The 23,620-nt window shown below is 40.9% G+C and overlaps 1 protein-coding gene across 2 annotated transcripts in view; it reads left to right on the top strand.

Moving 5' to 3' along the window:
* ZSWIM8 (zinc finger SWIM-type containing 8) overlaps window positions 1-23,620 on the top strand; it is a 67,338-nt gene that overhangs the window by 28,290 nt on the left and 15,428 nt on the right. For both annotated transcript variants that reach the window (XM_038181257.2, XM_038181256.2), the window contains exons 3-15: window positions 1,155-1,249; window positions 6,270-6,442; window positions 8,206-8,313; window positions 10,835-10,916; window positions 11,907-12,027; window positions 12,389-12,590; window positions 13,476-13,651; window positions 16,632-17,631; window positions 19,395-19,526; window positions 19,720-19,899; window positions 21,235-21,418; window positions 21,977-22,075; window positions 22,957-23,081. In XM_038181257.2, coding sequence (XP_038037185.1) covers window positions 1,155-1,249; window positions 6,270-6,442; window positions 8,206-8,313; window positions 10,835-10,916; window positions 11,907-12,027; window positions 12,389-12,590; window positions 13,476-13,651; window positions 16,632-17,631; window positions 19,395-19,526; window positions 19,720-19,899; window positions 21,235-21,418; window positions 21,977-22,075; window positions 22,957-23,081 — 2,677 coding nt within the window. The remainder of the gene's footprint in view (window positions 1-1,154; window positions 1,250-6,269; window positions 6,443-8,205; window positions 8,314-10,834; window positions 10,917-11,906; window positions 12,028-12,388; window positions 12,591-13,475; window positions 13,652-16,631; window positions 17,632-19,394; window positions 19,527-19,719; window positions 19,900-21,234; window positions 21,419-21,976; window positions 22,076-22,956; window positions 23,082-23,620) is intronic.

The following is a 23,620-nucleotide window of genomic DNA, read 5'->3' as shown; positions in this document are numbered from 1 at the left end:
CTGCTTCATTGTCTTATGGAAAAATTCTCTTCACTAGAGATTTACTGTCCATTTAATGTCCTGTATGACCACTGCTCCTGCTGTTGGTATGTGCATTTTGTAAAATGTGGATGGGTTAATGTGGGATGTGCCATGATACGGATTTTTACTGTGGGGTGAGCTGCTCTGCATGTTTCCCAGGAAGAAAACATACACGTGCATGTTCTGTGTGTAAATGCACACTTTAGTTTGCTGACAAAAACCTGTTTGTAAAGTTTTGTCCTTTCATAAGTCTTATGTAGTGTTCTGTCCAGTTTGAATCTGTTTCTTGAATTAGAACTTAACTGAGCTCAGAAATGATTGGGGAAGGCTATCTCTACATGTTGTGCAAGCTTTTTTATTGGTGTAAGTAGGAGAATAGGAATTTGCTGAGTACGTCAGTGGTTAGAGTGAATATAGCCAGGGAGATGATCATATTTCTTATGTTTCCACATAAATTGTCTGAGCACGTAGTCAAAAAAAACTCTGTTATTAGATCTTTTAGCAATGTAACTTGCTGAAGCTTTTTTTTTTTTTTTAACAACTATAGGATGCCTACCTGTGTAAATGTGCATCCATAATTTTGTGGGAAAGTATGGTATTATTGTCTTCTGGAAAGAATCATCCTGATAATTCTTAGATTTTTGTGCCTAACATTCTGGTATCAGGTGGGGGGAGGTGGTGTCAGAAGTGCTGATATATAAAGAATTATGAAGATCACCTGTGATGGACTAGAGCAAGCCAGGAGCTGGTTGTACATGCTCATTATTCTGATGAGCACAGGTGTAAAAGTCTCAGATGATCATGTGGGTAACTCATCCAGAAATAGGAATTTTACTTTTGCTTGCTAACATTGGACCCTGAAGTGATTTTAAGTTGTGAATGTATTTGTATTCCAGAGTCTTTAGGTTGAAATTACTAGAAATGTCAGTGGCTGTATGCAAACCTGGTTAGGAACAGACTAATGGTTTTTATGGTTGAAGTGTAATAGAGAAATGACAGAAAAAAAGCTAGATTTCACCTTAAAGATGAAGATAGTAAGTATTTGTTGAAAGCTAAGTTAGAAATGCAAAAGTATAGTAATGTGAAGCTTCTCAAAAACAGATGATCTTATATGTTATGTTTATCTCTTACAGGTTGTACTCATGTTTGGCAAATGGCAGTGCAGATGAGTTCCAACGAGGGGAACAGCTTTTCCGGGTGAGGGCAGTCAAAGACCCTCTCCAGATAGGTAAGAATTCTACAGTTTCATGTCTCAATACATTTCAGATTCACCAAACCATATCTCCAGTGATATGACCATGTCTCAAAACTAGCTTTTTTGGTATCCTAGACCCTGTGCTACATGTATTTTTGTAATGCGTTGAGCTAAATAGTATGTTTATTTCAGTATCAATCAACTCAACTGTAAAATTGAGTGAAAAGACAGAAATGTCCTACAAATTGGATCCTTAATCTGCCTCAGCATTTTGGGAAAAACTTAATAGAATGCTTTTGTCTCCATAATGCTTAAATTTCTCATTAATAAAGGGAACTTGGCTTTCTGGTAGTCTGATCCAATTAATGCCTTGCCTAACATGTATGTATGGCAGAGTGAAGTTTACAAGTCTTAAATATTATTCTTATAGCAAAAGAATTGTATTTATAATACAGCTACTCTTGTAGTACTAAGGCAGAAAGAAAACCCTGTTGCTGGATAGTGAGTTTTATCCCTTCTCACTTACCTTGCTCATTTTACATTTTACAGTTATGAAAACTAATTTTATCTTAAACAAGGAACTGGACTCTGGATTTTTCATGAAATCCTTTGAAGTGAGGAATAATGTTGAGTTAGTTTTTCTAGTGACAGCTATAAGACAGGAAGGAGTTATGTGAAATGGGCAACTCTAATAATGATAGCAGGCATCTTGGGAATAGAAGCGAAGTACTTCCTCATACCTAAGGTATATTAAAGTTGTCAGTAAGACCAGGTAGTAATTTTGCATCATCAACAAAACTGAGATATATAGAATAAAATTGAATTTTGCCTACATAGACCTCCGACGTCAGGACTGAGATGCTGTAAGAGCCCTTTAAGGCTGAACTTCAGGAGGACAAATGTTTGAGACAAAATGACTTAACAATGAAACTGGCAGAAATTCAGTAATTCCTGGGACTTTAATAGTGGAAAAGAGCAAAATATTTAATACACAATGCTAAGACTGTGTTTAAAACCTGTTTCAGTAATAAATTAAAATTGAAAGGAGGTATGGAAAAACTTAAATGAACAAAGTCTGGGAATGTTAGTTCAAAACCTATGCTTGGGGGAGGAGGAAAGGAGTAGGAAAAAGAGGGGGTGGTGAACGACACAAGGGAGGAACTTCTTGACCATGCATACAGCAACTGAACTTCTTAACAAAGGATTGTGTGTGGAAGGGAAGGAAGTAACTTTGTTTAAATAGTAGCATTGTTTCCTCCTTTGGAGAGGAACTTTGTCTAAGGAAGGATTTTTTTCTCTGAATAGCAGCTCAGAAGAGAGGCAGTACGTGTTGGGTGGATGTCAGTTCACTTGTTTACTGTAAATGATTTTACAGTGTGTGGTTGCAGTTTGAATTTCATATATGGACAAACATTAAAATAAATGTAGGAAATGAAGCAACCATTTGAGAGGGGATTTGATTTTGGGGAGTCAGCAGTGTATTGTGATTTTATGATCAGTTGGACAAAGGTTGAAATGTGCTTTGTGCTCTTCTCTCTGTGGTGGTTTCACTGATGGGCAGCTAATCTTCACCACAAGTGCTCTTTTGCTACTGCTCCTCAAAGGAAGAGAGGGAGAAAATACGATAGGAGAAGGCTCAAGGACTGTGATAAAGACAGGGAGATTGCTCACAAATTACTGTCACAGGCAAAACAGACTATGTGTAAGGAGATAATTCTTAATAGGCAATAACTAAAAGCAAACTAAAAACACCTTCCCCCCTATATCTACCCCCTTCTATCTCCTATCCCAAGCAGTGCAGATGAATGGGGCTGTGGTCAGTCCATAACACGTCATCTGCTGCTCCTTCAGGGTCACTCTTGGCCCCTGCTCTAGCGTGGGGTCCCTCGCATGGGATGCTGTCCTTCCCAAACAGATCTTGTGTGGGCTTCCCACACGCTGTAGCTCTTCAAGAGCTGCTCTAGTATGGGTCCATACCATGGGGTCTATCTTTTGGGAACAGATTGCTCTAGAAAGGGTCTCCTTAGCTCCCAGAGAACTGTCTATTCAACAACTCCCACCAGATCCCCTGCTCCTGTGTGGGCTCCTCTGTGTGGGTTGCGGTGCCAGGAGTTGGACTTGATGATCCTTATAGGTCCCTTCCAACTCAGGATATTCTATTCTATGATTCTCTCCACGGGCTGCAGCTCCAGCCCAGGGAGCTGGGGAGCAAATAAAAGACATCTGTGTTTCATGGGACCTAGTCTGGGTAGCAGCTGATTTTTTTTTAGCTTTTCTGTTTGATCAAACCATGTGTCTTAATTGAATATCACGGACGACAGTATGCTGCTACCTCTTCACTGTGCTAAGACCTGCTTCATGAGTGCAGTAGATTGCTCCTGGCATGTTGTGTAGTGCATCCTAGCTGAATACCTTCTGAAGTGCTGGTACTGGCTGCTTGACAAATTTGGTCTAGGCATAGGTTCACTGTTGGACTTGATCTCAGAGATCTTTTCCAACCCAAATGATTCTATAAGTAGTAAATGTTGTGCCTGTAAGAAGTCTAAGATGCACTTTATGTGTAGAAGCCTAAATGCTTTCACAGAAGCGCTAATCTTGCTCTGTGCAGAGAATTTAAGAAAAATGGTAGTGAGACTCGTGACAAAGCGATTCCTCTGGCCTGCAGCCCATTTGTGAGGTCTCCTGGAGTGGAGCTAGCTAAGAATAGAAATAAATACATCTCTTTTTTTTTTTTTTTTTTTTTTTGGTGGGCTATGTGCAGTTGTAGAATGAATGCTACTGGTACGTTTAGACAGTTTTTAAAAATGTACGGCTATGCATGGAGTAGATAAGCTGGTACCAGATAGAGAGTGCAGGGGGTGAATGGGAGGGAAGAACACTCCTTGGCCTTGTGACCTCCTTGGGGTAACTGGGTCAGTAAGTGCATGGTGCAGTGAGCATGATTCTTGTCTTCATGTTTAAGTAGGCAAGTAAGAGCTGCGATCTGCAAATAGTTGCAGTTTGACTGTAAACAAGTACAGTTTGATGGCCATTTCTTTAAACAGGAGTTTTGGGGTAGGGAGTCCAGAATGGTCTCCCTCACTGCCACCGTTTCAGTCTCTGCAGGTTCAGACTTGTATAAGCTGTGCAGTGAACTGAATTGTGGTATTAGTTTCCTGTGCCATCCCCCAAGCAGTTGTTCAGTACAGCAACATGGCAGTGCAAAGGGATCAGATGGATCTGCTTGAATTGGCATTGCCAGTGGCAGACATGTTCATTAAGCTACAGTTTGAGTTGAAGCTTGTGATAGGTCATGCTGAAGCCCTGAAGTTTTCTTTGTCTCTCTTTATACTAATTCTTCCCTCTTTGCCTTTAATCAGTTAGCTGTCTTCATATGCAAATAAAAAAATCACGGTAGGAGCTTGAGAAGAGTGCATAGCTGTGACCCACTCTTCTCTAACACCTTTAGAATACTTCTTTTTCTTGGTGAAATAGAATTGCTGCAATTACAATTTGTGAAGTGCTTAATTTGCTTTTGTGAAAATTAGGGCATTTTGGCATTAGTCTGAGATGCTTCTAGTATACCAGAAGGACTAGCTGAACTGTTTGGGTTCTATTATCCAAGTGTGGAATACAAAATAGAACTGTAGCTAGTAATAAGCAGTGCAGTAATTTTGTGGTGAATGCCTTCTTTTGTTTTGATTCTGTTCCAATTGCTAAAATGGCTGAAGAATTTGGGTGGCATTATGTGTACTAATCAAAATAATCACCCACATCAGGAAGAGGATTTTAGTTCTGGTGAACAAGAGAAATAGAAAGGTTAAGTAAGGTAAGAGCAAGTTTGTATTGGCATGGGGATTGTATTTTGAGGAGGAAATACTGCACATCGTTTTAAATGAGATTTAGTAGGTCATGTGCACTCTTAACACTGTTACTGTAATATTCTCGCAATATCGTAATAAAAGTTCAGTAGTGTGGGTTGATAATGTACTTGCCTTTGCTGATGATGGAGAAACTGTTTGAATCATTTGTCACAAGCCGTATTTTTTCACTTAAAGTAGATTGTTGGACTGAATGTTGGTTGCAGCTTTGATACGCTTTGTGCTTTCCATATTTTTTGTGCTGCAAATTTGTGCTGCATTAAAACTGAATTTAAGACTGGTGAAAAGGTTTTGAGGCTGATATTCATTGCTATAAATGATGATGAACTGGTGATTGGAACCTTAAAGACAAACAGGAGATTCATTCTCCTGATGGCCTTTTCCTGCTTGTAATATGTGTGCCTTTGGATAATCATATCTGCAGAGGAAGCCTCGTTTTGAGTACCACTGGTATGCACTGTACATGAGGTTATATGAAGCCAAGTCTTGTTAAAGTGTTTTGTTACCCTGCCTGAGATGAGGTTCATAATTTGTGTGTTTGATCACAAATGAATGAGGCTGGATTCTTTTAAGTGTTATTTTTGAAATTTTCCTTTTTTGGTATTTTAGTCTGAGCAAGTGTTGTTTGTATGTTTTCTGAGTGCAGGGTTTGTAAAAGTGGGGTTTTGCAAAATTTCAAGTAGGTATATAATTTGTGAGAAATTGGTAGCCTGTGAAGCCACAACTTGACAGTAAGTGTTCAGGTATAAGTGCTGCCTTCTTTAGTTCACTGCAGAATTGTGAAAATTAATAGAGTGGGAACTAATTCTGAAGAAGCCACCTAACCTGTTCTTTTGCATTATTGCTAGAGTTCATAAACGTGGTAATCATGCCTGAAATATGTGTAGTCTGACTTCGACCCTGTGATCAAAAAGTCCCCCTTTCCAGTGCTAGCTTTATCCGGTCCCGCTTGTCTTTGTAAAATATAAATTAATATATTAAAATCTGGTAATTTTAAACCTTTTACTGTGTGTTTTGCTTTTCTGCTAATACACAGCTGATTGGGAAGAAAGGAGTGCTAGAGACTAACTTGTAGGTGTCATTGCTAGACATAGAGTTTTGCTGTTTAAATGACACATACCTAAATTTCCATGCTATCTGAATATGTTTTCCAGGCACCAGTATAGTAACCTTTGACTTTTGAATTTTAACAGGTTTCCATCTGAGCGCCACTGTGGTACCCCCACAGATGGTGCCACCCAAAGGTGCATACAACGTGGCAGTGATGTTTGACCGATGCAGGATCACGTCATGCAGCTGTACCTGCGGAGCTGGGGCCAAGTGGTGTGCTCACGTCGTGGCGCTCTGCCTCTTCCGGATACACAATGTAGGCCTTTAAATACACTTCTACTCTCCCCTAGGTATCCTCTTCTCTGAGTCTCTTGTCATTACCGTTTTATGCAGCATGCACTCTCTTTAGGGAAATTGTTTTTGGCACTCCTTTTGGTTACAGATTGTGGAAATGTGCGCTCACAGTTGCAGTCTGCAGTGTGAATTGACTGAGGCTCTAAACTGCAGAATGTCCTTTGATAATGTACAAATTGCTAAGAGTAGATGCAGAGTCCTTTTTGGACCCTTCCTGTTTCTCATTTCAATGCAAAAATTACTCATGCTTTCTTCAGTCTGCAGGAGTGGAAGGTCACCAATACTTAATCTTTTATTAAAAGTCTTGGGAAATGTGGGATTTGAAAGCTCTTTCTTGAGGTTGTTTGATCATTCAGAGTGCAGAAGAAGTCATTTTGATCACAATTGGCCTTTATGTCCACCAGTTCACTTACACACATAGTGAGACAGATAAGTGTCATTTTTACTTGTAGATTTCAAACAGTACGTTTATAATTTTACTTGACTGCTAGCATTCTGCATGGCCTTGCATAGAGTGAAAAATAGGTACTTCTTGCGCAGGGACTCCAGGTGAAAACAGGTGGAATTGACATGAGACACAGAAGTTGAGGGTTCAGACTTGCATGCAGATTTATTTCTTCAGTCTTTAGGAAGCAATGAGAAATATATCTTAAGGAAGGATTAAGCTTGGTTGATTGAAGGAAACAGAAGATTATCTGCTGTTACGGAACCTTTTATAGCTAACATGGTTATTTATGATTAATTCCAGATTCTTAAATGAGTGCTGATAACCTCCTGAAGCTTGTTTACATTTCACACTGGACAATCATAATAGGATTAAATTAATACTTGGATGTAGTCTCATTCAAATATCAGTATACTTTTTGTACTCAGAGCAGGAGAATTGGCAAAAAAATAGGTTCTGCTTTGAAAGACTTCCATTATAAAAAGTGGATATTAAAAGTGAGGGTAGGAAACAAATTCTAAATTACACTATTTATGTTCAGAAAGTTTGGATCCTCTGTAAGACAGAAATCACCCTTTCCCTTGATCCTTTCTTCCACCTGAAAGTGACAGTGAAATCATTTTCATGTTTGTGTATTCTGACTGCTGACACTAGTGAGATACAAGCCAAGGGATATTGCTCTGGGTAGACAAATCAATATCAGAAGCATCTTTATTACCAAAGTGCTCTCTCCTGATTCCACCTTAAATTTTATGTGTGTTTCATTTGGGTACTTTTTTTCTGTATATTGAAAAAGGTTAAGAAACTAGTATTCGTTTTATGATCTATTGTTTTAAGATACGGAGAAGGAGTGATTTTAAGATTGAAGTCAAAATCTCAAATGAGATAAATGAGGCAGTTGTGATTCTGTGAAACGGTCCCCTACAGAGCCGGTTGCTTTGCCAGAAGCTTAAAGAATAATGTCCTATTTTAGAGGTTTGTTTGTGAAATTCCTGCCAGTATTTGTGCAATTGCTAGCAACAACAGATCTTAAGCACAGCTGTTAAAGCAGTTTCCTTGACAAGAAACTCTTAAAAACAGTTTTGATAAAACTTAGACAGCTTATTTGCATCTTATCTGCTACACTCCACATAATTACAGGGGGGAAGAATTGTCTGCCAAGGCCAAGCATGATATGCATCAACATGGCCACTGTTCATGACACTTTATCTGCTCACTGGGCACAGGTTCATTATGTCTGACCTGGTAATGACAGTTTATATCTCCTTTTCTTTCTTAAGGCATCTGCGGTATGCTTACGAGCACCTGTTTCTGAGTCCTTGTCTCGGCTACAAAGAGACCAATTGCAAAAATTTGCTCAGTACCTAATCAGCGAACTTCCACAACAGGTAAATTGGGACGATCAATAGGACTGATTTTTTGTTAAATTGAGTTATTGCTATTTTGGGTGAATTTATGTGATGTCTTTTGTTGCAAGATCACCAGTTATGCTATTTGATTGTGAGTTGCCGGAAAAGCTTTTAGTTCTTGCCCTTTTCAAGCTTGCCATTCTATTATTTGACAATTGTCTGTTGTCAAATAAAAGATTAAAAGTGTCTTAAAAGAAGAAAGAAGAGTGATGTCGATTCATGTTAGCATAAATGTGCACTTAGCTTGTGGAAGTAAAGTTCGAACCCAGTAAAATAAAGCACAGTTGTGAAAAACATGGGTCAGAATAAAACAGGTTATTCTTTTTGTGTTTTATGGATGGATAAATGGAGAAGGCTACACTAGGGATGCACTGTATATACATAGCCTAGGTAGGTACTTTCTAATGTACCCAACTGGTGACCTTTTGACTTTGCCCAATGCAGCCTCTTGATTCAAAAGAATCATTTGGGTTATGCAAAGTAATAGATGTGATGTTTTGTTAGTCAAAGGCAAAATCTGCTTTATTATTCCTTAAATATCTACACCATTTAAGGTCAGGTCATTTCTATAATCTGCCTAAAATGCTAGCTCAAATTGCATAAAATTACACAAGTAACTGCAAAATGTTTGCTTTAAAATTAAGAATATAAGGGTTTGGGAACTTTTTATGATGGCTCAACCAAATGAGGCTGAGAAACGCTGGCCTACATGAGTCTGTCACATTTCGGTAGTGTGTGTATTAATTATGTCTAAGACTTACAATACTGTCAGTGTGCACCTAGAATTTGTATTATGACAGTGTGCCTGGGACACTAAGATATTGTATTGCTAAAACATCCCCTGACTTTCCTACAGAAATAGTAATCTTCTTATGAGATCGTATAATATGAAAATGATTAAAAAAAAGAAAAGAACTGTTTTTTGTTGCTGAAATTTAAACACCAACAGTGTGTGCTTCTTGCTTTGTTACATAAAAGACAAAGCTTTTCTTTTCTCCTTAAGATCTGAAAGTCATATGTCACTAGTCTGTTTGAAAAGGAGGGTTTTAAAAGGTTCATAGTGGTACTACTAGTTTCCTGAGGATCATGAGAATTGCGTGTGATATAATGCTTTCATATATTCTGTCTACATATATTCTTCATATATTCTGATCATCACAGAGTTACAGAATGGCTTGAGTTGAAAGGGACCTTAAAGATCATCTGCTTCCAACCATTCTATCATAGACAGGGATGCCACCCACTAGATCAGGTTGGCAAGGGCCCCATCCAAACTGACCCTGAACACCTCCAGGGATGGGGCATCCACAACTTCTCCGGGCAACCAGTTCCAGTGCCTCACCAGTCTCTGAGTAAAGGATTTCTTCCTTATATCTAATCTAAATCTACCTTCATTTAGTTTAAAGCCATTACTCCTTGTCCTATCACTACACTCCCTGAGAAAGGGTACCTCCCCAACTTTCTTGTAGGCCCCCTTTGGGTATTGGAAGGCCTATATTCTATTTTGTAGAAATGTAAAATGTCCTTCTGAAATGTTTTCTTCTGTCTGTTTGGATGCGTCCATGTTATTTGCAAATATGATGGTGTATTGAATATTCCTTGCTTTACAGTAAATGTGATCTTTAACCACAGTTGTGCAGGGAGAGGTGGGGGGTTATCAGATGTTCTGCCGCAAGTCATTTAAATCCGAACTATTTTATATGCCCAACCTGTTGTTAGTGTGTGCATGATACGGACTAAATGGATCCAAGGTCTCTCAGCCCAGACTTAGATTGAAAGTGAGGGAAGAACTGTTTTCTGCTATGCATTTTTCTTTCAAAAAGGCCAAATTATGTGTATGTCTACTCAGGATTTTGCTGTCAGGTGCGAGTCTTATCTGCTTATGCTATGAACTGGCCGGTAGCTATGATGGTATTTAGTGCTGAGATTCTATTAGTTTACTGCTGAGCCATGTATACATGTATGTGGTTTCTGTGCTAAAGGCATGGTAAATGAGCTAAAGGCTGTCTGAAAAGTTATGTATAGATGTAACTTACAGTTTGTTCCTCTGTTCCTATTAGTTTATTTTAGTGAAATGAATTTTGGAACATGAAATAAAGAACATTCAAAGTGTAGGAAAACGGTGATCGTGACTACAGTCACTTCCATATCGCCCAGAACTGGCTGCAGTAGCACAGTACGTTGTCTCCTCCTCAAGAAAAGAGAAAGGAACTAATAACCTACAATGCTTTTGTTTACTTCTTAGAGTGTGAGCATAGAAAGGAAGTCTTGCATGTAGGTTTGCTTTGAGAAAGGAGAGAAGGAAGTCTAACAGCTAGTTTGCTGTTGGATTATCTTTAGCACCCTCTACCGTCCTTTCTGAAAACATGACTGTGTATTTGATACTTCTGATGTGAGAGTCCTTCAGTTGGGAAAATCCAGGCAAATATTTGGCTGCATATATTGGGGTAAGAAACACTATGCATATTGTATATATTGAAAGTTTCCTTCATGTTTGCAGATTCTTCCAACTGCTCAGCGCTTGCTCGATGAGCTGTTATCTTCTCAGTCCACTGCCATCAACACAGTGTGTGGAGCCCCAGGTAACCTTGATATATGTTATTTCAGTAATTTGTGTTAAAGATAGGAAGCAGATGTATTTCCATTGCTTTGAGTTTTTGAAATGATGGGTTACAAACTACCTGGGATTGCAGGTGGAGGTCAAAGTACATGTAAAAGGGGTAAGTACAAGCATGCATGTGGTTCAGCTACCAGAAATTGTTAGTGTGATGGACTCCTTGGAGTATATGCAGGGGAAGGGAGCATCAGGCAGTGCACCTTTTCTAACAGAAGATTTTTCTGTTTAGCTCTGTGTTAATTATGGACTCCTGGAAATGCTGGTTGGAGTGAACTTCTCCAGCCTGCTACTTGAAACAAGATTATTGGCAACCCTCAAATGGGTTAGCTGTGTCTTGGGCTAACTTAGCTAAGTCTTGGTTACCAGAGAAGTTACAGAGTATTGCAGTACTACTGCATTACTCTAATGGTCAAGAATTTTTTCCTACTATCCACTATAAGTACCCCATTTTTATTATCTTGCACTGCTAATAAGAGTTTGTGACTCCAAGTAGTTGTAGGATGTTAATGATAACCCTTCACCTTTTTTTTCTTAGTTGGAACAGTCCCAGCCTGTCTTCACAGATCAGTGTTCCATTCCCCCCACTGTTTTCATATCCCTCTGCTATCTCCTATCTGGTTTCTCAGTATCATTCCTGGACTGAAAGATTCAAAACTGAATACAGTATTTCAGGTGTAGCTTTAGCAGTGATGAACAGAGGGGGGATAAAATAAGTTCATTGAATTGGCTAGCTGTGCTTTTTTTAAAATGGGAGTCACGTCTCCTGTGTAAGTGTTGCCAGTTGTTCAGGTAATGTAACAATAACATTTTGAGATATTTCTGAATAGTGAGTTCGAAAATGGGTGAAATAAACTGAGTAACACTGCTTGTATGCTCATCATAATCTCTGTGGTTGGGCAACAGAGGAGAATCTCTTTAAAATCTGCAAAACCTTTGTATGTGTTCTTGTGTCAAGATCCCACTGCTGGACCCTCTGCATCAGATCAAAGCACCTGGTACTTAGATGAATCTACTCTGAGTGACAACATAAAGAAAACCCTTCATAAATTCTGTGGACCCTCTCCTGTTGTTTTCAGGTAAATTGTTTCCTACTGAAGGGAAAATGTAATATTCATGTAATCTGTGAGCTTATTCACTGTATAGTATGTACCCTTACGCAATTCTGTCGCATGAAGGATGCTTAGTTTTGAGGTAACTTTTCTGGATTGTATTTTTGCATCAGTTGTCCAATGTTACTTCAGTAGAGCACATTGTATTTGCACAGTACCTTATGGTGCGGTTTTCTCAGTCTCATTATGTGTCCTCTCTTCTAAATTATGCATATCTGTCCCATTTAAGATGCAAATATACTTTTGGATATAGCATATACTCAGGATTTTGTGTGACTTTGCTTGATTTCATTTTTTTCTCATCCCTGCGCTTCTATTTTATCCACAGTGATGTGAATTCAATGTACCTCTCTTCCACGGAGCCACCAGCTGCTGCTGAGTGGGCCTGTCTCCTGCGTCCCCTGCGAGGAAGAGAGCCTGAGGGAATCTGGAACCTGCTTTCTATCGTGCGGGAGATGTTTAAGAGACGGGATAGCAATGCTGCTCCTTTGCTGGAGATTCTGACTGACCAGTGTCTCAACTATGAACAGGTATCTGAGCCTCTTTGCTACAGAGGAAAAAATTCTGGGGAATCAGGCTGAGTCAATGACTGATCCTACATGTCTGTACAATCCATCTCTAAATAACTTTTTTGATAACAGCCTATATTCATTATGGGCATATATTTCTCCACACTAAACTTATGTTGTAGCTTGCTCTTGCTCTGGCTCAGTGTTGCCCCAGCAACACTGTATCCCTGAAATACCTCAACCCTTTTAACACCGATATATGGAGTCTGAACTGTTTTGTTCCGCAAATTTGTTCTGATTTCTGGCCAGTCAAGGTGATTTATTGTAATGATTTTTTTCCTAAACAAGTACATCACATATGAGCTGTCACTTTCATAAAGCCTAAAGAAATGTGTTGGGTGATAGAACCTCAAGTTCTTTGGTTGTTGTTGTAGATAATATATTTTGATGGGTCTAAGTAGTGATTTTTTTGATATTTTTGTAATTAATATTGGGAAAAATGTTTTCTTTGGCAGTTTAGGACACTGATCTCACTCTAATATAAAATGTAGTGCACGTTTCCTTATTACCTTATCACATACTTCAGCTTCAAGCAGGAGAAAGGAAATGCTTCATTTATCACATTTGTTCACTTTTCTTCCTCCAGATGTGAAGGCCTCTAGCAAGAGAACCTCCTGCAAGTGCTTTGTTTTGTTCTGTGGGCATGTGCCTTCCAAACAGAAAAAAAAAATGAGGCCCTTAGTTCTCACAAACCAATACAGCTTTAATGTTCTCAGCTATTTTGAAGTCAAATGAAAACATGGTACTAACTTCAGCTTCTGTTTCCTTGTGGGTATTGTAGTTAAGTGAGAACAAGGAGTGGGATGTTAACCACAACACAGCTCCACTGAACATTTTCTTCTGCAGATAACCGGCTGGTGGTACAGTGTGAGAACGTCTGCATCACACAGCAGTGCTAGCGGCCACACCGGGCGCAGCAATGGCCAGTCAGAAGTAGCTGCTCATGCCTGTGCGAGTATGTGTGATGAGATGGTAGTTCTTTGGAGGCTGGCTGTCCTAGACCCAACTATTAGTCCACAGAGGTGAGTACCAACGTCAGATAATCTAATGGGAGCTAGAACTCTTTAACCAATGGACACTGTCCTTGTTTATTTTTGTCACGTGCAAATACACTCAGGAGTTTTTTCCTGTAGATGACCTGTGTTTGTATCATTACCTCATTGACTGTTCAACTGTCACCCAGTCCTTTTGGAGCGTGTGCTATGTAAGGCTGAAGAGCATTGTGATTGCCTTTAACTTAATTGCTTTTGCTGCTTAGTTTTAGCAACATCATGTAGTGTGAATAATTTGTTGTTTTCTGGGAGTTTTGTTTTACACATGAGTGTATGTCTGCATTTCAGTGTCCCAGTGGAGAACATTTATTTGAGTGGTAATACAGGCTTCTAATAAATTTTAATGCTTTTTGAATTTAACTGTTTGGCAATTTAATGTATTTTGCTATTGTCTATTTCAAGATGAACCATTTATTGCTTTCTGTGTACTTACGGAGCTTATTCTCTACAGTGTATTGACAAACAGTGTCACTGGTGTATTATTTTCTGTCAGTGTTTTCAATCATCTGAGGAAATACTGACAAGCTTATGCAGGCTTCTGAACCAGATTGTGCCTTGGTAAATCACTGCCAACTTTATGTAGCACAACTTGAATAGCAGTTGAGATATTGATGGCTCACGTTGAAAAACTGTGGTCAGCATTGTGATAATATTTTTAGTACACGCAGTCTGTGAAGTGTAGGGTGCTAAATATATTGAAAAAGTCTAATGTGAAATATATGGTCAGAAAAAGTTTTTCAGAACAGATGAAAACAGGATGGTATTTTAAATACAATCACACGTGAACAGCATTTGCTTTTGGTGAATTGTTGCATAACATTAGTACAGTGCTGTATCCTTGCAAGGTACACCAGGGACACTAAATATGTGCAGTTTCTGTCTTGTAAAGTTTACGGTATGAAGTAGGTAAATACAGCAGATGAAGACAAGTCAAAAATTGTAGGAAACTGGGAATGAGGTTTAAAATAAACACAAACATCAATCAAATCATATAGAAAAACCACAAAAGGCTTTTAATAAAGTATGTAATAGTGCTACATACATTCACATTCCAGTTATCTGGTGCAGTTCAAATTTGCTCAGATCTACTTGAGCTCATGTATAATTGAAATATTCTGCTTGATTTCCTATTCTCTTGGCATTTTAATAGTCACCAAAAGAACCTTCTTCTATCCATCCTTGCTGTTCTTTCCATTGAATCATATGAAGACTTGCTACCTAAATCCGAATTCATTGTGGGCACTCCACCTTAAGTTACCTTTCCTGAATAATTCCCTCTCCTTTTTCCTTCTGAAAATTCTCTCCTCAGTTAAGCCCCACTGCCCTGCTCCCTTGAGAATTAAATTCTTTAGATAACTAGAAGCAGTCTATTCTGTTGAGCTTATTTTGTTCTAATACCCTTTTCACCTAATTTGGGTCACCCCATTTTGATTTTGTTTGGTTTTCTTTAGCTTTTGATAGGAAATCTGAGTGGATTGAAGTGTTGGACTTGTACCTCAAATCTCTTAGATGTGACAGAAACAACATGGCAGTTGATTGAGACACTTGGTGCAGAGCTAAAAGACTTTCTAGAAACTTCTTGAATTAGTTTGTCTAAACATTGTTATCCATTCAGACTATCTGGTTTGCATGCTTAGGCCGTATGTGAGATTCAGAGCTGTGAAATGCAGAAATGCTTTGTTCTTCCTGTGATAATATGGGACATGGGACTACCTGCTGTGTAATTTAAGTGAATTTAAGCCTTCTAGCTTGCTTCTTCCTCGGTTGCTTAAACATCAATTACATATTTGTTTTGCTTGTTTTGTGCCTATGGTTTGCAATAGTTCAGTCTCCAGAGGACAGCCTGCTACAGCCTAAATTAAATTGCTGGGCTCTAGATAGGCGTATCGGGGAAGAAAGATACATGCCTAGGAGGTAGATTACGTGATCCTATCTGCCATAGTACTTCTCTGGACAGGCTGTATAGGTTGTTCTTCTGAATGTCTTGACTGGATTTGTTCACAATGCCATTTCGCAGCTGCTGCAAAATGTTTTATCACAGAATCATAGAGTATCCTAAGTTGGAAAGGAGCCGCAAGGATCATGGAGTCCAATTCCTGGCTCTACACAGCACCACCCCAAAGCCAAACCACATGTCTGAGAGCAGTGTCCAAACTCTGCTTGAACTCCAGCTGGCTCGGTGCCGTGACCAGTACCTTGGGGAGCCTGTCCCAGTGCCCGACTACCCTCTGGGAGCAGAACCTTTCCCTAACCCCCAGCCTGACCCTCCCCATCCCAGCTCCATGCCGTTCCCTCAGGTCCTGTCGCTGTCCCCAGAGAGCAGAGCTCAGCGCCTGCCCCTCCGCTCCCCTCATGAGGGAGCTGCAGGCCGCCATGAGGCCTCCCCTCAGCCTGCTCTGCTCGGGGCTGAACAAACCAAGGGCCCTCAGCTGCTCCTCGTATGTCTTCCTCTCTGGACCCTTCACCATCTTGCTAGCCCTCCTTTGGATGCTCTCTAATAGTTTTATGTCCTTTTTATATTGTGGTGCTCAAAACTGTATGCTGTACTTGAGGTGAGGCCACACCTGTGCTGAGTTCAGTTAATGATTCCTGCAGCAGTTTCTTGTGGCACTTGCTGGTCTGAGACTGCTGAGGCTCACATCACTAATGCCCTATCTGAGGCAGATAATCAGGGCAGATGGCATTTCATTTTAAACCTTCCAGATTGTATCATGTTTTCATGATGGCACTCTTTGCATTTTGTTTCTATGTCATGGGCCTATTCAGGACTTCATTGTTAGTAGACCTGTTTCCTTTTTTTAGCTTGTCTTCTTATTAATGTTGTTTATAGTCAATTCAGCAGAAGAGTTTTCTGATCAAAAGGAGGAGGTGTTTTGTGGGTTAAGAGGTAGTTTGGTGGTGGTGTGTTTTGTGTTTGCTTTCTAACCTGTCCTCTTACTTCTTCTCTTAGGCGCAGGGACCTTTGCTCACAGCTCAGACAGTGGCAGCTGAAAGTCATAGATAATGTTAAGAGGGGTCAGCACAAGAAATCACTGGAGAAGCTGTTCCAGGGTTTCAAGCCAGCTGTGGAAGCCTGTTACTTCAACTGGGAGGAAGCTTATCCCATTCCTGGGATCACCTACAGCAGCTCTGACAAGAAGAACTCATTCTGTTGGGTAAAGGCCATCCAGCAGAGGAGCTGCCGGTTGCAGTGTGCAGAAACTGCTTGTGAGGCTGGTAGAGCCCATGGACAGGAGCCCGGGGGATCATGTCTGCAGCCTGGGGACCGGCTGCGGCCCTCTCCCCAGGAGCCAGCGGTTCGTCCAAAGGAACTCACTGGAAAGCGGAAAGTTGTGTCTGAAACGCCACAGAGGGTTCTGAGACGACTTTCAGCAGAAGGTGATAAAGCTGTGTACAAGACTGCAGTGGGCAAAGCCAAATTGCCAGTGAGCAAAGGCTTGACCAGTAAACATAGTGGGAAACGGCGCATGAGCAGTGAGGACAGCTCCCTGGAGCCAGACTTAGCAGAGATGAGCCTGGATGACAGCAGCTTGGCTCTGGGGGCAGAAGCCAGCAACACGTTTAGTTTTACAGAAAGCCCTCTGAGCAGGAGCTACAGGGATACCTTTGAGGAGGACGGCGGGGTGTACTTCTCCGAGGGACCTGAGCCAAGTGTCAGGTCCACAGCCAAGAAATCAACCAAGGATCCTGTGGGGGAAATGTGTAGTGGTGATGATGATCTGCCTTCTGCAGACGAGAATGGCGGTATGAGCCTGAAGCCAGAAGAAGTAGGAGAGAATGGTGCAGCAGGGGGAGGGGACGATGGAGAAGAGGAAGACGATTACCAGGTGTACTATCTGAATCCACAAGAGGTAGCCAAGGAAGATGATGACAAAGCTGAAGGGGGAAATGAAGAGGAGCAGGATATATTTGCTGGTATAAAGCCTCTGGAGCAGGAAAACCGGATGGAGGTGAGCTGAGTCTAGTTCAAAACATTGTTTTGTGTTGTTTTTCCATGTATTGATTACATCACGTTCTTGCCATCCTCCCAACTGTCACACTTAACCTAGTCTGTTGTTATAGCAAGTGCTTAACTATAAAGTCATCATAACCCATTATATCATAAGCTATCTACAGTCTTAATGTATTGATACCACATTTCTCTGTTTCTCTCAAGTTTGATTCCCTTTTGCTGTGCTCACTCCAAATGTGTCCAGTTTTAGCTGCTCCATCTCGCACTCCAGAACTTACACATGTACGCAAAACATGCTTGCTTTTTCCTCTAGCCATTTGGAAATGGTAGAATAATGCTCCACAGGCCAGTATTGGGTCCAGTCCTGTTCAAAATCTTCATTGATGATCTGGATGATGGGGTAGAGTGCATCCCTAGTAAATTCACAGATGACATGAAAACAGGGGTAGTGCAGGGTAAACCAGAGGATCGTGCTGCCATCCAGAGGGACCTTGAATGACTGGAGAGGTGGGCTGACAGGAATCTCACAGAATTTAGCAAGGAGAACCGCAAAATCCTGCAGCTGGGGAGGAACAACCCTGGGCACTAGTTCATGCTGGGGGCTACCCAGCTGGAAAGCAGTTTTATGAATATGGTTGAGGAGTCCTGGGGGACACCAAGTTGAACACAAGTCAGCAGTGTGCCCTTGTCACTAAGAAGACTAACAATATTCTTGGCTGCGTTTGGCAAAGTATTGCCAGCAGGTCAAGAGAGGTGATCCTTCCTCTCTCCTCAGTGTTGGTCTGGTCTGGGGACCCCACCCCCCCACAGTACAAAAGAGACCTGGACATGCTGGAAAGAGTCTAGTGGAGGGCCATGAAGATGAAGGGATTGCAGCACCTTTCCTCTGGGGAGAGGCTGAGAGAGCTGGGACTGTTCAGCCTACAGAAGAGGAGGCTCAGGAGGGATCTTATCCATGTCCATAAATACCTGAAGACAGGTGCAAAGAAGATGGAGCCAGGCTCTTTTCAGTGATGCCCAGTGCTAGGACAGGAGGCAGTGCGCATGAACTGGAACACAGGAGGTTCTGTCTAAACATCAGGAAGCACTATAGTTTGTGGGTGACTGAGTGGTGGTGCAGGTTGTCTGGAGAGGTTGGTGGAGTGTCCCTCCTTGGAGATCTTCACAACCTGCCTGGACCTGGTTCTGGGCAACCTGCTCTAGGTGTCCCCTGCTTGAGCAGGGGGCTTGGACCAGGTGACCTCCAGGGGACCTTTCCAATCTCAGCCATTCCGTGATTCTGTGAAGACTGAGCTGAAACTCATAATGAGTAAGATTGAGGCATGCCCAGCAGGAAAAAATTAAATCCAGCTATGTAAGCAGAAGTTCTCTGGAAGGCAAGAGATGATATAAATAGATGGTATCACATTTCTGTAGTAACCTCAAAATATGTTTAGGGTTTGCACCTATATAAGCAAGCAGCCAAAATGGGATGCATGGAAACAGTTATTGTCAGTCAATTTGAATTTTATTCTTTGAGTTATTCTCTGATCTCTTATAGTATTGGAGGGAAGATGGGACCTAATCATGTGAGATAAGGCTTTTTAGGTCAGCATGTAAAAGTATAGAGGTGACGACTGAGGAAGGAGTTCTCTGGGAGCACCCGCTGCTGAGGTTAATTGTGAATTATATTTGCAAAGGCTTTGAGACAAGTGGTTTGAGCAGGCTGGCTCCAGCATGGGGGAATGTGGTTTGAATATTACCATATGTTCTTTCTCACAGATCCTGTTTGCCTGCGCAGAGGCCCTGTATGCACATGGATACAGCAATGAAGCATGTCGCTTAACTGTAGAGCTTGCCAGGGACCTGTTAGCCAACCCTCCGGATCTCAAAGTGGAGCAGCCACCAACTAAGGTAGAGAGAATACTTGTCTAGTTTCAAGGGTGGAGGGTAACATAGAAGGAAGGTGTGGGATGGGTACAACACCATTCCCAGGCATTTCGCATTTACTGTGATTCCAGGCCCTTTATTGATGCTGATTTTGGGTTGAACTCCTCTGGGTGTCATTCGTGTGCCTGATCTTGATTACAAATCCCTCCTCAAACAGGGCAAAAAGAACAAAGTATCAACCAGCAAGCAGACCTGGATGGCAACCAACACCTTGTCCAAAGCTGCTTTCCTGCTGACTGTGTTGAGTGAGCGGCTGGAGTACCACAACCTGGCCTTTCGAATAGGAATGTTTGCTCTGGAGCTGCAGAGACCACCTGCTTCTACCAAGGCTCTGGAGGTACAAAACATTTTGAAAAGGCAGTATCCATAAGAAATATTGTGCTGCTTAAGTGCTTATGTTTATATGGTTCCCATTTTAACTATTGAAGTTTGGTTATGCTTTTATATGTTTCCTTAAAATTGAGTACACTGGGACAAAAGGGGGTGTTCACAAATCCCAAGCACACGTTGATCTGCCAGAAACTTGATTAGAAATATCATTTCTAATATCTATATTAGAAATATCTATCTAATATCATATCATCTGGGTTTATCTCCATTGAAAGGAAGATCAGACCTCAGTGCCAAAAGGCCTATGATTTCAACAAAGTTACAGATGTGAGAACAATAAATGAGGGCAATATCTTCTATGAATATTTTATTTCAATTGGAGCAGTTTAGTTGTTGTTATCTCAAACACATGTACGTTTCCAGTTTTATTAGCTAATCTAGGGAAGAAAAAGACATTTGTAAACTGAATTGTATGTATTTGTGTTGGTGAAGTGGTTTGAAGTGTATTCCTTAGGGTGAACTGGAGTAATTGTTTCATGTTTGAAAACTGTTGCTTTACCTGATATTTCATTTGTTGGCCTGTGAGCACGTGCACAGCGCAGGCATATTGTTTTGGACACTGCCTGATTACTGCTAGGCTTCCTGTTTAGAAAGAGAAGTGTCCAATTAAGACCTTGTCTATGTGATTTGCAGCCACCTTGCAGGATTGAGCAGTCCCTGGAGATGTGTATTATTGCTAGTAATCCACCAAGTACACTTGTTCCACTGATTATCTCTACTTCTTACAGTCTGATTAGAAGATTAAGTGTGAGATTGGCAGTCACTAGCTACCCAAGCTGTTGCAGAGAAAACAATCACTTTCACACGTTAAAAATGGAGAGAATGCAGGAATGACACAGGGTAGTGAAATGTAGTAGGTCTTCATCCTGGTGTGCTAATACACATCGATGTCACCCCATGCCATTCAGCTGCTAATCAATCCCTCGTCTCTAATGGGTGTATTACTTAACTTAGCATGCTTTTTCCTATAATTGTGAGTCATCTTTTCCGGGGACTTAGCCAAATACTTCTCCTGATGTTCCTATGAAAGCTGATGCATTTTTCTGTATGCAGCTCAAGAATGAATAATTTGAGTAAAAACAGAGGTTGTGCATAAATCTGAGGCAAGACTTGCATTAAACTTGAATGTCTGTGTTCACTGCGGAGGGAATGGTTAAGGTGGCTTGGGTGCTAAGAGCTATTGTAATTCAATAATCCAATACTATCGTTTTACTTCAACATATGCATAGGGAAGAATGGCGCTGATGACACCTTCTTCTCTTTCTTTGTGGATACTAACCAGGTGAAGCTGGCTTATCAGGAGTCTGAGATTGTAGCTCTCTTGAAGAAGATTCCCTTGGTCACTAATGAGATGAATACTATTCGAGGAAGAGCTGAAGAACTCCGAGAAGGAACATTATGTGATTATCGTCCAGTCCTGCCTCTTATGTTGGCTAGCTTTATATTTGATGTCCTGTGCACTCCAGGTACTGTCTGCATTGGTTTGAATGTGCAAAGGGAACCTTCTGAGATTCCAGGTCTTGAGAGGATTTCAAAGAGAAACTGTCTCCAGGATAAGGCAACCTAATTGTGATTCTTCCCACACTGTTGCTTGTTCTTCCTTCCATGTTGCTCTGGAGATAAGAATTCTCTCTCCTTCTGCCTACATTTGAAACTTAGCATATTTCAGCACTGTTTGTGTGCTTTTGTAAAATAGTTACAATGATTAACTTTTTCTGCTCTTATGCTGGTTATATTCAGAGGAAGATAATATGAATCTAGTATTTAAAAAAAAGAACCCAACAGTGTTGGATTACATGACTTACTTGGCATATACCTGGCTAGTTTGGAGGCTTCTGAGTTTAGAGAGAGAAAGTGTGTGTGTGTTGGGGGGGGGAACAAGGCAGTGATGTGATTCTGGAACTGATAAAAGGATTAGGAATAGGACCACTGGAAGCTCTGCAAATTCAGAGAGTTCAGAAATAGCTTTTGCCCTGAGGTCCTAGTTCTGAAAGCTGAGCATTAATTCTCTTGTCTCCTTTCAGTGGTTTCTCCTACAGGTTGTAGACCCCCAAGTCGTAATTGGAATAATGAAATGCCTGGAGATGAAGAGCTTGGTTTTGAAGCAGCTGTTGCTGCTCTTGGTAAGAATCTTTTACAATATAAGTTTTTTCCTCATCCATGTTCTGCATCCTGCCTCATTTTGGATGGTGAGAGATTATTCCAGTTTGGTACAAAAATTAAAGGTTTGCACAGTTTATCAGAACAAGATGCAGAAAAATTCTGTACATCAGATTTGAGGTGTCTTTGCAAAGCAGTAAAAAATGGAGGGGTGATATGGGACAGGAACTTGAATGTTAAAGCAGTGAGTGTAGTTTAGCTTTCTTTCTCTTTTGTTGTGGAAAAAGTATTGCCTAGGCTTTGATGGAGATGGGTAGTTTCAAAGAACAAAAGGCAATCATTTCAGAAGAGGTTAGACAAAGATGGTGAAAGACTAGCAGAAGTACTCTCAAGTATTATCATGTACTGGGTTCCTGCCTCTCATTTAGCAGCTTCAGCAACAAAGCGGTGGTTATACGTATTATGTTGATAATAGTATATGCCTGTTTTAAAGCTGCATGCAAAAGAAGGAGTAGAACGGGTTAAACAAGTCCTGTCCCTCTGTTGCCTCCTATCTGAAAGGGCAAAGATGAGTTCTGTATGGTGAGGGAATGCTGGCCTGTAACACCTGCAGAAACTGGAAAAGTTTATTTCAAGATGAAGTGGACTTACCTGGGCTCTTTTTCATGGCATATTATGATCAGGTTGCTCTGACGCTTGTAGCAAGCTGAGTATTCTGGGGACAGACAGCAGCTCCTGTTTATTCATGACCTGTTTTTGAAGTTAACAGTAGAATAGGTAAAATTCTTCTTTTGCCTGACAGTGAGGTGAATAAAATAGTCTGAGGTGTATATCTAGTGCTAAGGATGTGGTGTAGTCCCATGGGCTCACTTGTCTTTTCATCCCTCTCTTTTCTGGCCTGTAGGCATGAAGACAACTGTCAGTGAAGCAGAACATCCTCTGTTGTGTGAAGGCACCCGAAGGGAGAAAGGTGATCTGGCACTAGCCCTGATGATTACTTACAAGGATGATCAGTCTAAGCTGAAGAAGGTGAGCCTCCCTTTAAAAGGGGAGAGGGAGGTGCAGAGCAAACCATGTTTGGATTTTGATGGATTGCAGAGTTTTCCAGTAAGCATAAGTCGCTATGTCATGTACTGATGGTTTACAAGCCACGTTGTGTTTTTCTTGTCTCACTGATGCAAAATCTGACTGCACAGTGCGCATTGGCCTGGAAGAGGCACTCTTACCAAAGGCTTCTTAAGCTCCAGCTGAGGGATGCTTTCTGACTGTATTTAACGCTTTCGCTTACCTGCTAAGCAAGTCCTTTGTCCCAGGGGCTTTCCGTGTGCTCTCTGTGTGTTGTATGGGGATTGATTCTGTTTTGCTGCAGGGATGTTGCCTTGCTGAACAGTGTATCTAGCAAAACCTTTGTTTGTTAATCTCTCACCTCTTCTATTTACAAGTTCAATCCACCTGTGCCTTAATTTTCCATACAAGAGAGAGTACCGTTCTGCCCCTCCTCCCCACCCCATGCCCCAAAGGAAAAACAAAAATACCAAAAACTGCTGAAGCTTCAGGATTATTTTTTT

The sequence above is a fragment of the Anas platyrhynchos genome, chromosome 6 (genome assembly GCF_047663525.1).
Source record: "Anas platyrhynchos isolate ZD024472 breed Pekin duck chromosome 6, IASCAAS_PekinDuck_T2T, whole genome shotgun sequence".
Classification (NCBI taxonomy): domain Eukaryota; kingdom Metazoa; phylum Chordata; class Aves; order Anseriformes; family Anatidae; genus Anas; species Anas platyrhynchos.
This window is presented reverse-complemented; position numbering and strand designations above follow the sequence as displayed.